Below are 16546 nucleotides of genomic sequence, written 5' to 3' on the forward strand. Positions count from 1 at the left end.
CTTAGATAACTTGTCCGTTTGGGCTGTTCATCTTGGTATCGAATTCTCTGCGGAGAAAACAGAGTTAGTCGTCTTTTCAAGAAAGCATGATCCCGCGCAGCTTCAGCTCCATATGATGGGAAGAATGATCCAACAGGTTTTAACTTTTAAATACCTCGGGGTGTGGTTCGATTCCAAATGCAAGTGGGGAGGACACATTAGGTATCTGATAACGAAATGCCAACAAAGAGTAAATTTTCTTCGAACAATAACAGGATCTTGGTGGGGTGCTCATCCGCAAGATCTAATAAAATTGTATCAAACAACGATACTTTCAGTGATGGAATATGGATGCGTTTGTTTTCGTTCCGCTGCAAACTCTCATATTATCAAACTTGAGCGAATTCAGTACCGTTGTTTGCGAATTGCCTTAGGCTGCATGCATTCAACACATACAATGAGTCTTGAAGTTCTGGCGGGAGTTCTTCCATTAAAAGATCGATTTTGGGAGCTTTCATCACGCCTGCTAATAAGATGTGAGGTGCTGAATCCCATGGTAATTAATAATTTCGAACGACTAGTCGAGCTTCGATCTCAAACAAAATTCATGACAGTATATTTTAACCATATGTCACAGGAAATCAACCCTTCAAGATATATTCCTATCCGTGTCAGCCTTCTAAATGTCCCTGACTCAACTTTATTTTTCGACACCTCCATGCAGCGTGAAGTGCGTGGAATCCCGGATCACCTACGCTCTATGGAAATCCCAAAAATATTTTCAAGTAAGTTCAGGCATATTGACTCTGAGAAAATATTTTACACGGACGGATCGCGAATTGAAGAAGCGACAGGGTTTGGTATGTTCAACAATAATGTTTCGGCCTCATTCAAGCTTCAAGAACCTGCATCTGTTTATATAGCAGAGTTAGCAGCAGTTCATTATAGCTTGAACGTAATCGTCACATTATCTCCAAACCATTATTTCCTCTTCACAGATAGTCTGAGTGCAATTGAAGCCATTCGCTCAAACATGACTGACAAGACTGAACCGTTTTTCCTGGGCAAAATAAAACAGTGCCTGAACGACATATTGAACAATAATTATCTAGTCACTATAGTCTGGGTCCCGGCTCATTGCTCCATTCCTGGCAATGAAAGAGCCGATATTTTAGCCAAACGTGGTGCTATTGAGGGTGAAATTTATGAGCGACCGATTGCTTTCAACGAATTCTATAGCTCGTCTCGCCAAAGAACACTTGCCAGCTGGCAAGCTTCTTGGGATAGAGATGATCTGGGTCGGTGGATGCACTCAATTATTCCGAATATATCGACAAAGGCATGGTTCAGGGGACTGGATGTGAGTAGAGATTTCATTCGTGTGATGTCCAGACTCATGTCCAATCACTACACGTTAGATGCACATCTCCTTCGAATTGGGCTCTCCGAGACTAATCATTGTGCTTGCGGAGAAGGTTATCGGGATATTGATCATGTCGTTTGGACATGCGTGGAGTATCGTGATGTCAGATCTCAACTAATAAATTCTTTGCGTACCCAAGGTAGACTATCCAATATCCCAGTTCGAGACATTCTTGCTTGTCGTGACCTTTCATACATGAAACTTATTTATCATTTCATAAAGAAAATTGGAGTTTCAATTTAATAAAGGCCCCTTTTAAGACTTAGCTCTGATCCCAGCTGCGTCCATGAGTTCAACCAATAGCTAAATTAGAATAAAAATTATGTAAAGATACAAACAAACTCGAAACAGTTTATGAAATTATCAACAAAATGTCAAAAAAAACAGCTTATTTTATAATTTATAGAAGGTAATCGTTTGGTTCAAATAATATTTCCGAGTAGATTGCATAATTAATGACGAGTTACCTAAGATGATATTTAAGCTATAAGAGAATATGTTTTAATAAATTCAAAACGTTGTGACTATGTTAGAATTAAATTAGGATAAGAATATTATGTAAAAGTGGTGCTACGGCGAAGAAAAACTTATGTAAACTGCCTTAAGAAATAAACGTATTTATGAAAAAAAAAGAAACCTGTACCACGAATAATTAGTGCCGCCGAAATACATCCTTGTGGAAAACAAAACGTACATCAAAACGAACACCGCCTGGATATTTCGTAGAGCTTTCGGAAGAAGGAACTCAACAAATTTGCTCAGAAGTGCAAGCGATCTACGAAAAATTTGAAATGGATTTTTTATTATCTACTTGATATATTGGTGTTAAGTTTGAATTCGAAAACTTCCACGAAAATGTTGATTTTTTGAGATTTCGATGTAAATATAAGAATTTACTCCTAACATTTTACTCGTTGCTAAGTAAGCAAAGTTTCTTAGACGTGCACTTACGTCAAATCCATATAAAAGCCTACAACTTCTTCAATTTTAAAATCTAACATTATAGCTGGTATCAAATTCAATCAATTGGTGTACAAAAATGCTTAGCTGTATTTAACATTCTTCGAATAATTCTAATATTCTAAAATTTCTGTGAAAAATATTGATTTTTTTGAGACATTTTCAGTAAAGTTGAAGTTTATTTCTTCTTAATCATATAGTTGATGTCAAATGCCATCTATTGGTATATAAAAATTCATATGTCGTCACTTATAATTTAAAGATATGTCGAAAATACGAAATTTTTGATAATTTATGCTTGGACTTTTGGTTACGTTTTTGTTCATAACTTTCATTAAGAAAGTTTAATTGAAAAATTTTCTGTTTCATTTATGTTGTGATAGATGTATCTGTCTAATGATAAACAAATTTTCGAAATCGGACTTCTAACAGCTAAGATATGGCCAGCCAAAGTAAGCGTTCCCACTTTTTTCAACAGACTTTAGTTGGAACTTTTTATAATAACTTTGAATTTTCCATCGTTTTAAATGGATGTTATTCCGAATGAATTTATCTTTCAAATGGTAAGAAAAAATTTGAAATCGGTCCAAAAATAATTAAGATATAGTCAGGTGTTGTCGCGTAATTTTTTACCCCCTTGATATTCGGAGCGTTAAGTGATAGCACTAAACTGGCATGAAATTAACACTAATACGATATATATATATATATATATATATATATATATATATATATATATATATATATATATATATATATATATATATATATATATATATATATATATATATATATATATATATATATATATATATATATATCGTATTGTAGACTTAACATATATTTGAAATTTAAATGCGTAAAACACTGCGTATGCGTGGCATCATAGTTGGCTCGATGTGATTATAAGAGCAGATTCAGCAGCTGCAAGATTCATATGGGTGGTCTATAATGTAAATGAAACTGAAACAAACGTATCCCCAGCAATCCGTTTTAGTTGTATTTATTCGACCAGTTCTATTGTCAAATTTAAAACTGGTATACACTGCCGTTCTATTTTTTCTATATTTGAAACACAGATAAAACGCTGCTGGGGCTGCCAGTTTATTTTGTTATAATTTCTAGATTTAAATTTTAAAACTGACATAAATTATGCATCTAGAACTAGAACACTCCTGAATATGCTCTAAAGCGCTAACATAAAATGTACAAGCATTGGCAATTTTAGATTTTAGAAAAATAACATTTCAACAAAGAATGCCAAGAGAAAAATTCTGGGCTCGAGGCTCATCGAAGATAAAATATCAATCATAGGTGCTAAATATAGGGACCTACCCAATAAACACCTTCGAAAGGTATACACCATCACAACAGACATGCCCACTGTACTGTTCATAGCAGTTCTTTTTTACTTTTCTTTACGTTTCATCTTAGACTCGTCAGTGCAGAGCAGTTCAAATTGAACTGCTTATTGCAAACTTAAACAGTTCAACTTGAAACCGCTTATCAGACGTAAAGTTAATGCTACTTGCAAAACACTTATTCATTTGGTACCGGAAGTACCACGTCTTTCCTGACGTGCAGAACGAAAACGTTGTTTTCGGCATATACTAGCCGATTCAGGTATGGTCATTTAGGGTCTAGCCTATGCTTGTGCTTAGGGCACATAACCGTTTTTACTTTTCTTTACGTTTTGTCTACGTAGTACCACGTTCTTTTTGCGTTTTCTTGTTTCAATTTCAGTTTTGTTAATGATAAATAATAAAAAAGGCAAATCAGGTGAAATCAGGTTAATGATAAATAATAAAAAAGGCAATCGGGACGGAAGAAACCAAGTACAGTATTGTGTAGTGAACAATAGAACGACCTCGAAAATGAGTGAACCAAACGAACAAAAGCTACTGCCGACACGAAAGAATACAATTATTGTTGACTTTAGGCAGTGCAAAATGCGACCTTCGATACGAGAGCTTGAAGGTTTGCTTAAAAAGCAAATTCATCTTCACATTAAACGTGTGCATTTACTTCAATGCAATATGACAAATAATGTTTTTTACATCCAGTTTTATAAAAAGTTGGATGCAATTCAACTCGCAAAAGACAATAACAATGTACACTATGTGGAGCACGAGAACATTAAGTACAACATTCCAGTATATATGGAAGATAGCGCATGTGCATGATTTTCCCTCAAGCGTCATCGATCCTTGCATTCGAAAAACTATGTCCCAATTCGGAGAGATTCTCTCTATCGAAAAAGAAAAGTGGAAGAACTTTTTCCCCGGTATTCTAAATGGCGTACGCTTATTACGCATGCGCTTGAAGAGGCCTATACCTTCTTATGTGGCATTCGATCAAGATACAGGAATCCCGTGCAAATCACTTGTTACCTATGACAATCAGATGGCCACATGTCAATATTGCCAAAACGCAAACACCAAAGGATAACGGTGCTTCTTTCTCACTAACCCCAAGCAACCACAGTACACCTGTGACAGCCACCAACAACAATAAACCACCAACTTCATACCTTTGTAAACAAACAGGCAAAATTAGATGCGCGCGCAGGTATGTGAGCTGGGATGGAAAGAGAAAACTGTGAATATTGCGGTAAATGTTGCGCGACATTTACTTTTATTGTAAGAAAAATACTTGTATATTAGTTGAGATTTGGTTAAAATAAAACACTTGCCTTTCACTGCAGTCAAAACGAGATTCGTTACTTTTCCGAATTAAACCGACGTGCTAATTGATTTTCAAGGTGGATAGGCCGCTACGAGTGCTACACTAGGCTAATCCGAACAATCCGAGTGGTCCAAGGTAGGACTACTAGAGCCAGGAAAAGTTCCCCCCCAGAACTACCTTAAAAATGGTTACTACACTATCCTGAGTTCGGACAGTTGCCAGATCAGGGACGTGTTCCATCATTGATCTGTTTATCACCTCTTACGTCTAGACAATTGGGTCGAGACAAATGGATTGCTTTGAGGTACACAATTTGGGTTCCGCAGGGGCAACGGACGAACGATAGTCCAGCGTTGCTCTCAACAGAAATTCAAATAGCATTTGCTCGTGAAGAACAAATGGCATCAATTTTCCTCTTCATCAAGGGGGCATTCGGTTCGGTTTCCATTAACGTTCTATTTGAGAAGTTGCATCAGCATGGTCTTTCACCAGTTTTGAACAACTTTTTATATAATCTATTGTCTGAGAAAAACATGTATTTCTCACATGGTGAATTGTCGACAGAACGATTCAGCAATTTTTTCCGTCCCGAACGTTAGCGGTTTTGTTTTATCGACTGACTTGGATGAGATGTGAAAGCGAACTGACTCTGAAACGTTTGAGTCCAGTGTCTTTATTGATGTTGCTTCTAATGTTTCCTGATTGAAAACAATCATGTTGGAATTTGTTACCTCTATTGGTGGTTTTTTGGTGCTTGTATTGTTTCTTGGCTCTGAACATCCATACAAGTATCTTCCTCTTCACTACTCGATAAGTCATCGCTACTAGATAGAACAGCTCGTTTGTTCAACTCCAAACAACATGAATCATAAATTTAATTTTTTTTTGTTTAGCAAACTTTTCAAACAAAAATCCTAGTTCGACTAATTGGCAATATTACTTTTCGTGAGATTTTTGTAACACTTTTTAGAAAATAGGTTTACGCAATCCCGTTAGAAAAAACTTTTTGTTTTGTACATCATTCTTCAATTCTGAGCTATTTCTTGTTTTCACTTGATTATAACTTGCCTGTCACTCGTTTCTCACAAGCTTGTTTATTCGTTGTACCAGATTGTTTTATATGCATACATGGGTAGCAGGCTTACCCTAAAAAAATAACAGGTATATGTATATCAGAAAACTGGGAAACATTATTTCTGATTTTCTTTCTCATATATTTTATACATTCTAGAATGAATACAAGCTTTTTCTTTACAAATTCTTCACTGTTTCAACAAAATTTTCTTATTTGTTAAATCAACTATATCTCGCAACACGTCTTATTTTCTTATGTTATTGTATCGTTATTGTTGGATATTAAGCTGAACCGCCAATTATGATGATGGTCCCACCTCATACCCCTACAATAGTGTGAGCTGAACGAGTTATCTAAATGATAATTAATATTATTACATACTTTAACCAGTGATCAAATATTGATACAAGCTACTATCCAGGGTTTAACAGTTATGTTAAATAATTATTTGAAAATTTTAAATTGGAATGCTCGATCTTTGAAATCGAGTGAAGTTGAATTTTATACATAGTTCACAAAATTCATATTGCCATTGTGACAGAAACATTTCGTAAACCAAATGTCAAATTGAAAAGCAATCCACATTATGTGGTTCATCGATTTGACAGGTTTACTGGAATGGGTGGTGGAGTTGCCATTTTTGTCCAACGGCAAATTAATCATTGAATTTTACCTTCTTTCAATACTAAAGTTATTGAAAGCTTGGGAATCGAAGTTGAAACCATTCATGGAATTTATTTCATCGCTGGAGCATATTTGCTATTCCAATGCACCCGTGAACAAATAAATTTCTATAAAAGCGATTTGCAAAAACTCACAAGATATCTACCGAAATTATTCGTAAGAGGAGACTTTAATGCAAAGCATGTCCAGTGGAATTGTAGGCAAAATAACAGTAACGGTAAAATACTTCATCTCTCAGCTTGTTACTTCACAGTTATTCACCCCAGTAATCCGACTTGCTTCCTCTACAATTGATCTGGTTCTAACAGATCAAAGTCACATTTGTAGTGAACTTATTACACATGCTGATTTTGACTCAGATCATCTTCCTGTAACATTCAGACTTTCCAACGAAGCTATAATTAATCCAATTAGTTCTATATTCAACTATCATAGAGCCAACAAGTTTGAATACAAATCTCACAATGAAAATCATGTGGATTATGAAATCTTTTTTGAAAATTCTGCGGAAATCGACACAGCAATAGTTAATTTGAATCATAATATTATCGAAGCTAGAAATCTTTCAGTTCCCAAAGCTCAAACTAAATTGAATTCTCCTATCATCGATGACAATATTCAACTGTTCAGTCGGTTGAAGAATGTTCGTAGACGATAATATCAACTCGTGATCCTGCTATGAAAAACATAGTTAAGGATTTCCAAAAAAATTAAACATAGATTTACATTTTCATTTAGAAATGAAAATTTCGCTAAAGAATTTGAACAAATTAAACCATATTCTAATCCTTTCTGGAAACTTTCTAAGGTTATTAAGAAACCTCAGAAACCAATTCCTGCTCTCAAGGAAGGAAATCAAATACTTCTTACAAATGGCGAAAAAGCTCAAAAACTTGTTCAGTAGTTCGAGAGTGTCCACAATTTTAATTTGAACGTTGTGAGTCCTTTTGAAAATGAAGTCTCACTGAAATATGATCATATTGCAACTCAAGTGTTATTACAAGATGACATTATTGAGACAAATTTGGATGAAATTAAGTCAATTATTAGGAAACTTATAAACATGAAGGCTCCTGGTAATGATGGAAACTTTAATATTCTTATCAAAAATCTTGCCCTGAGACTCTTGGTTAAAATGTAAGATGAAAAACGCTAAAGGAATTCATATCCTCAAACCTGAAAAAATCCAGCAGAAGCATCAAGTTATCTACCAATTATTTTACTTTCTTCTATCAGTGAACTTTTTGAAAAAATTATCTTGTTGAGTATGATGCCTCATATAAATGAGAATTCATTTTTTTTACCAGAGCAGTTTGGATTTCATCATGAACATTCAACTATTCATCAACTTGTCAGAGTAACGAACCTGATAGAAGCAAAAAAATCTTCTGGGTTATCCACTGGAATTGCCCTTCCAGAGATAGAAAAAGCATTTTATAGTGTTTGGCACAAAGATTTAACAGTTCGGCTGAAAAGTTCGTATCGTTTAATAGAAACACACATTTTTTTGCCAAAATTCGTTTTCATTATTCAACATAATTGCCATCAGAGTCGATAAAGCGATTATAGCGATCTTCCAACTTTTCGATATCATTTTTGTAGTACGATTTGTCCTTTGCCTCAAAATAGGCCTCAGTTTCAGCGATTACCTCTTCATTGCTTCTAAATTTTTTACCAGCGAGCATTCTCTTGAGGTCTGAGAACAGGAAAAAGTCACTGGGGGCCACATCTGGAGAATACGGTGGATGAGGGAGCAATTCAAAAGCTCCAAACACTGCTCAGAATCATCAATTCGTTGTTGTTTTTGATCGATTGTGAGCTCACGCTGCACCCATTTTGCACAAAGCTTTCTCATATCCAAATATTCGTGAATAATATGTCCAACACGTTCCTTTGATATCTTTAGGGTGTCAGCTATCTCGATCAACTTCACTTTACGGTCATTGAAAATCATTTTTTGGGTTTTTTTCAAGTTTTCATCGGTAACAGCCTCTTTTGGACGTCCACTGCGTTCATCGTCTTCGGTGCTCATATGACCAGTACGAAATTTTGCAAACCACTTACGAATTGTTGCTTCGCCCGGTGCAGAGTCTGGATAACACTCATCAAGCCATTTTTTGGTATCGGCGGCACTTTTTTTCATCAAAAAGTACTGTTTCATCAACACACGAAATTCGTTTTTTCCATTTTTTTTTCACAATAACAAAAGTAGCTTCACTCAAAATGCAATATCTCACAAACTAATAATCAGACAGCTGTCAAATTTATACACGTATCTTTTGAAGCTTGGTACTAACTGAAAATGGTACGGATTTAATTCTTGTGGCGCCCTCTCATAGAAACGATACGAACTTTTCAGCCGATCTGTTAATAGCGAAAATGTCTGGTTTCCAGTATCCTATTCATTTGATCAAAATGATTCAAAATTATTTAACTGATCGTACTCTTCAGGTTAGTTATCAGAATTGTAAATCTGAATTGCCGTACGAGCAGGTGTTCCGCAGGGTTCGAGCGTAGCTATAATCTTATATAATATTTTCACTTCTGATCTTCCAAATCTACCCGTTGGTTGTCAGAAATCGCTATTCTGTGACGACACAAGTCTGTTAGCCACAGGTAGAAATCTAAGAGCTTCTTTTCTTAAATGGCTTGGAATTGACATGGTCTGATCAAGTAAAATACTTAGGTTTAACGTAAGGTAAAAAACTCACTTTTAAGAATCACATTGAAGGAATCCAGGCAAAGTGTAATAAATGTATTAAATGTTTATTTCCTCTTATAAACAGAAATTCTAAACCCTGTCTAAAAAACAAATTATTAATTCATAAACAAATTTTCAGACCAGCAATGCTTTATGCAGTACCAATTTGGTCAAGTTGCTGTTCCACCAGGAAGAAAACGTCTTCTCTGGTTTAGTACAAATGAGTAACACAGATACACAAATACAGAACCATTAGATGTAATGTCGCATAATATTATAAGAAAATTCCGACAAGAATCGATGCAATCTTCAATTGAATCGATTCGCTCGCTGTATTAGTTAATAAGTTAGTATATAAGTTCCTTTTCCCCATTACACAATATAAGTAGGTTTACAATTTTCCCTACACAAAAATCACAGAATTGCTTAAGCAAATGATGTTTGATGGCAATAACCAAATCATGTATATAATAAAGCTGAAAAGTCATCATTTGTGGTTGAACACCCAATTTAAATCTTAATAATTCATTTTTAACTCATATTCCAATAAATATTTATTAAAAAATGCATTTTGTCTCTACGACATTCAATTTCAATTGCTTGAATTTAAACCAACGTGCTATAGAATGTAGGTATTTGTTTAAGTATGTGACAGCTTCATTAAAATCCTCAGATGCAATAAACAGAACCGTGTCATCAGCAAATAAATTGATATCACAAAATCGTAAAACTCGTGTCATATCATTGATACACTTAATAAATAAAATTGGTTCTAGGACACTGTCTTGAGGCACTCCAAGCGAGTTATGTAGAGAACTAGACACAAAATCATTAAATACAGTCTTTTGTTTTCTATCATATAAAGAGCTTCGAAACCATTTGTATGCTACTCCTCCAATACCAAAGCGTTGAAAAGTTTGTAACAATAAAGGTCTTGAGATTGTTTCAAAAGCGCGCTTCATATCCTAGAACACAGCAAGTATAGTCTCTGTAAGTAAGAAAGAACTGGATGGTCGATATGTATTCTCATACATTAAGGACCTAATGGCATCAAAGTAACCCCAACCTACAAACCTGACTGATCTATTTGCTCAAGTTAATCAACTTTTAAACTTGATTGAGACACTCAGCACGCAAGTTGAAAATATTGCATTTGATCGTTCAACTAGTGAATTTACAAGTGCTTCCGGATGGCCTAAATTAGGTGTGAAACGGCGACGTGGAAACAATGGCAAACTGTTCCAGACACTGCTGCACGTGGATCGAAATCTATTGATTTAAGTTACAAACCGTTCTGTACGGGTTAAAATCGGTTTTTCAGCATCAGAAGTTTTCTCCAAGGCAGCAATCTTGGTCCGTTGCTGTTTTTGCTTTTCATGAACACTGCTGTTACCACCGAATTCAGATTATTTTATTTGATTACTCAAAGTTGAATGAGTCTATATATGAGATTGAATGGACCGAAATTATTCGCAGTGATACAATCGATGACTGTGTTTCATTCTTCTACACAAAACTGTTCGGAATTGTTTTACATAACGTGCCAATTAGGCAACGCAAACGTGTCAATAAGGAAAACAAACAATCATTATTTTAAAACTAAATGTGAATAGCATAAAGCAGAGTCACGTGAACTAGAGCGTCAATACAACTCTTTACACGTGACTTCGTTTCGAAAAGGTATACCAATTAACGTTCGTTATAATGGTGAATCAGCCGATACATCACTGGGTTCTGCAAACCTATTATCGTCGTTCTTTCAAAGTGTGCTAAGTAATAACTCACCTCACTCGATAGAATCGTACTTGAGCGGTTTGCCCCATTACAATCTCAACATACCACGCATAGTTTTCAGTCAACAAAGTTAGTAATTGTAAGTAATTACCGATAAACTTAAATTCTCAGCTGCCTACCAAAAATACTCGAAAGTATGTTGCATGATATCTTGTATGAGTCAGTGGATGTTTGTTGCCGCTTATTTAATGATGTTTATGACTATTTTGATTTGAATGTGTTTAAAACTGTGTTTAGATTAAGAATTAGTACGTAAGAGTCTGTGCGATGCAATTTATCGAAGAACAAATATAAATATAAAAATTTTAAGCAGACTATGTGAAAATCCTGAAGGATATCAAGCGTATCGCGGACTGTTTTAAACTACAACATATGATAAAAAGGTCGTAGATTGATGTTCAAAAAATTTTCTGTGCTTGAGTATCAAAAAATGCTGCGTCATATCTTTCAACCGGAAAGCTGATCCTATATTGAATGGCTAGGAGATCTCAGAAAGGTCCGTGACATGAGTGAAATGTAATAAGGACCTTGGTATCACTCTAGATCGTGATATTACTTTAAGATTGCACTATAACGATATGTTGGCCAAAGCAAACCGTCAACTTGGTTTCATCTTCAACGAGTAACGAGTTCTCTCAACTATTTAATTTCAATGTGTTTCATCAACGTTTACTTGACAATTTCCGCGTAGTGAATAGTAATGGTTAGGTTTTGTTTTAATTTTTAATTGTTTGTTTTATTTTCATTTGGACAAAATCTGTCAGCCGAAGCTTTTCAAATATACAAATACAAATACCAGATATCGTCGAACGTTAAGAAGTATGGTTTGGATGATACATGGAATTGGGTTTTAGGCAGGTCTGATGGTATTTTTAAATGCGGTTTTAAAGATCATTCAATGTTAACTGTTCACTTTGAAATAAAAATCAAACAAATAATGTTTTTCAACAGTACAATTTTTTTTTACATACTTACCCAAGTCTTGGTATTACATTCCTTTTGTGGAATTTGATCTTCTGTTTCAACAGACTTCACAGCCGATTCAGAGTGTACAGAACCATTGCATCGATCTTACTGACACTACGTATCCTTCCAGACCGGGGCTTGAACATACGACAACTGGCTTGTAAGACCAGTGTCCTATGCATTTAACCGCCTACCCGGGTCAAATAGTTACGTAGTTCTTATAATTAAATAAAAGATGGCTCAAAAGTAAGGCTAGAGTATAAATGGCAAACTTATGATACAAATTGTCTCTTTTGATCATAAAGGGTGCATATGCCTAATTTGAGAAAATCAAAAAAGTGAGTGGGTAATGTCAGAGACATAACTGAATGACGTGAATACGAATAATTGACATACTTTTTCCACACGTCCGAATACGCAGATAATCGCTTATAAAAGTTCATTGATTGTGTGCATTCTGTCAACTTTCAATGCGTCACTTGCATAATTGTAACTGTATAATTACAAGGCGGAACTGCCTCGAAAATACAAATTGTGTAGCTGTCGTCATCTTCGGTTTTAAGAATTCTTAAATATAAATTATTGATATCCACTCACACAGTTAAGTACACGAAGAGATATTTAGAATTAAGTTCTACCTATTCTTGTAAAAATAACATTTTGAAAAGGCAACCCATACTGTAGTAAGTAGTATTCACGCCTAAATATAAAAATAAATCTGTGATTTGCGGTGGAGTTGCCCACATGTAAATACGAAAAAAAAACTTCATCAAATCGTTATTCGTTATTATCATGAACCGATATGGTCAATGTACAAAAGAATAGAATTGAATAAAAATGGCAATTTAAGTCGAAACACACTGTTTATGTTTCTTACCTGTAAATATCAACATTTCCTTCGTAGAAAAGATGGTGAAAGACATTTGAGGCGTCAATTGCAGCTTGTCCACGTTGCTTATATCCAAAAATTAAATCTATCCACTGTTGTGATGCAAAAAAGAAGTATTAGAATATGCATAACGAATCTTACACCATTTCAACCACCGTTCCATGCACAAATATTCCTCATTCTAATGGATTTTTGGTTCATATTGTACGTGTAACGGCAGTATTTAAGACAATCAATATCTTACCAAATGCAAATGTTGACTGACGTAATCACATTCCAAAGCTTCCCGATGCACTCTTATGAATTCTCTTGGATCTCCTTTCGACCATGGCGGCAACACAACATGATTCAATCTTTCGCTATTCTGTTTCATACCAAAGTCAAAATTATTCGAATTTATTAAAAATTCGGGTAAGTAAAAAAACTCTGGAATCAGTTCTTTAACGTCTGCCATATTGTGTTTCGATGCTGAATACCAGGCTTCTTCGATACTATGAAACATCCTGTCGGCAAGATCGAAATGGCCTCCTTGTAAACGTAAAAAATGCTGAGTAAACGGCTCTAATCGAACGAGATATGAACAAACAATCATTGCAGAACTGTAATGGGTTCCATAAAAATATGGTGGAGTTTCACCGTGCGGATCATCCCACTCTCTATAACGTTTTACAAACTGTTCAAGACGCTTTTGGGATTGTGCCCCCATGGGCATCGAAAAATCTCGAAAACATTCTGGATTAGAAAAATCGAGTTTTTCCGATTCGTAATCTGAGAGAATCCATGGGAATACTGGATATTGCATTAAATCATTGTATGATCTTCCCGCCAATGTGTTCAAATGCATCAAGTATTGAAAATTTGACATTTCTCCGCGCTAAAAACGAAACAAATGAAATGTGTAAGAATTAATAATGCATTTGATAAATTCAGAGGTTTCGATTAGTTCACTGTATTATACTGAATATTTGATGCCTTATGCTGAATTTTTTATTACAAGGATAACATAAATATGCCAAATTTTTGTAAATCACATGGTGAAGTTACTATATCTTGGTAATCTTAAAGTATTGCGAAAACTGTAGAGAATCTCAGCTATCTTCAAATTCTATTGAAAGAATTGTTAAAGTGCAATTACAGAAATTAATAATAGAAAAGATGACAACATCAGAATAGGATTTCTCCGATTCTAAAGAAACTTTGCACACGTTTTAAGAATGGTAAATCATTTGTTTTGCACGGACAGAAAGAGTAATTTGACTCAAGGCTGATTTTTAAAAAGGTCGGATGATTGTTTATCTTTGCTCATATACAAAGGTTATGCAATCACTGTGAAAATCGACTTTTGAACTGAGGCCCGGAGGGTCGAGTGTCATATTCCAATCGACGCAGTACGTCGAGTACGCAAAATGTCTGTTAGTGTGGAAGTGTGTGTATGTATGTGTGTATGTATATGTAACATTATTTGGCACTCACTTTTCTCGGAGATTTGCGTACAAGCTTTATGTGGGCGATAAAGCCATTTTTTGTTTGTTAATTAAAATAATATTTGTCTTTAGAATATAGAAAGGATAAGCAATCACTGTGAACTCTATTCAATTTCATTTCTATCATGATAAAACTGGTGGGCAGGTAATGTCATAGACATAATTGTAGGAAGAGAATACACTTCCAAATATCGATAATTGGTCCTATACCACAACTGTAGAGCACCTTTTGTAAATCATTTATCCACACCAGCACATCGATTCTGAACCTGTATTTATTAACTGGAGTTGAATTCAGGGACTACATTTGGAGCCTGGGGCATGCTCGAATTTAGTTTCAAAATTCAGGTTGGGGATTGAGATCGAAAATTCAGTTTAATAGTGTGGTGCTAGAACTCTGGAACTAAACTCGTTTTCCGAATCCAGGGAAACTGTTTAAAATTTAATATTTAGTGCGATATTCTGAATTTGAATTCCGAGCCTGAATAAAGGAACTAAATTCAATTCCAAAATCTAGTGTACAGAATATAAGTTTCGATTAGGTTTCAGCATGCAGATTCTAAATTCTAAATCCGAATTCTGAAATTGAATTCTAATACCGTTTTCGTTTATTGATCAGAGCAGCCCGAAAGCTGACCCAAAGTCGCCTAAACAACGTTTGATATGTTTGATTTAGCAACCTGAGGTTGCTCTAGATCGGACTCCAATCGCATAGTTTCGCTCTGAAAATTTTCTCGGGTCGCACCACGCATCCATGCAAGTTTGTTTATTTTTGTCTTTTTTTCATGAGTTGTGTAGGGCGCGTACCACGTGTTCGTTTTACTCAGAGTCGCCCACGTCTAGGTTCAAAAACGAAAACGGTATAAAACTAGTAATAATTCAAACATAGAATGCAGGAATTTCATGATAGTTCCAAAATTCAGGTTTCAAGTTCAGATCTAAGATTCAGTTACAGAATCCAGATTTAAATGTCATACGAATTCTGAAGTTGACTTTCTAAATTCGATTTCTTAATTCGAAATCCGAACATAAACTAAGTTACTGAATTCAGTTCCAAAATCTAATCGAGAAACCAGTTTCAGAACCCAAAATTAGGAATCAGTTCCAGAAACTAAGTTCAGAATCCATTCCGAAATTCATGCATTCTTCCGCAGAATTTAGAAAAGGCGCCCCATATTAAGATGTATTGACGTCAAAATTGCGAAATAGGGGAAAAAAAACTCTTCCAAAGTTGGCTCAAAACTGTTCTAACTGCAGGTAATGGCACACGAACCAACTTCGGCTTTACCAGTTTCCAGTTGCAGCGCTGTCAGCAATTTTATCCTTGAATTTGCCAGTATTGTGGTAAAAGTACGAAGTTGTGAAGGAAACTCGTCAAGCAAACTCTCATATCAGCGTAACCGCATCCTTGATGTATAAACTTTGTTACAGAAGCATGGAAATTTCCGAGCATTAGTCGTCGCAACGATGTTGTAGGAACTTTTTTATAGAAACATGGACATTTCCGAGCATTATTCAGCGCAGCAATGATGTAGAAACAAAGCTATTTTTCGCGGATACTAGTCACTGCCACTGGCATAGGTCTCGGCTCTTCGGCAGAACTTCGGGAGAAAGTCGGATGAACTTTCGCCTTAACACTACAAAAACCAAGCCTCAAAAAAAGTTGGAACGGTAACTTTGAGCTGTCATAGCTAAGCTCTTTTTCAAAGAATCTAAAAAAAAATTACACCCTCAAATGTTGTGAAGTTCGTAGATTGATTCAAAAACTTTGTAGGAGATGATTGGTAAAGAAAAACCAATAAAAATTTGATTTTTTCCGTTACAAATTTTTCACGCGCCCAATATGCCCTATCTGCTTTCCTATTTTCTTTCCTTTGGAAATCGTCGCATAGAAAATATTGAATAC

General features: G+C 35.2%; 1 protein-coding gene across 5 annotated transcripts in view; it reads right to left on the reverse strand.

Moving 5' to 3' along the window:
* Positions 1-16546, reverse strand: part of LOC131436301 (WD repeat and FYVE domain-containing protein 3) — a 1204110-nt gene that overhangs the window by 367436 nt on the left and 820128 nt on the right. For all 5 annotated transcript variants that reach the window (XM_058604951.1, XM_058604953.1, XM_058604954.1 and 2 more), the window contains exons 23-24: positions 13401-14030; positions 13145-13248 (exon numbers count right to left, since the gene is read on the reverse strand). In XM_058604951.1, the coding sequence (XP_058460934.1) occupies positions 13145-13248; positions 13401-14030 (734 nt within the window). The remainder of the gene's footprint in view (positions 1-13144; positions 13249-13400; positions 14031-16546) is intronic.

This window comes from Malaya genurostris, chromosome 3 (assembly GCF_030247185.1).
Source record: "Malaya genurostris strain Urasoe2022 chromosome 3, Malgen_1.1, whole genome shotgun sequence".
NCBI lineage: Eukaryota > Metazoa > Arthropoda > Insecta > Diptera > Culicidae > Malaya > Malaya genurostris.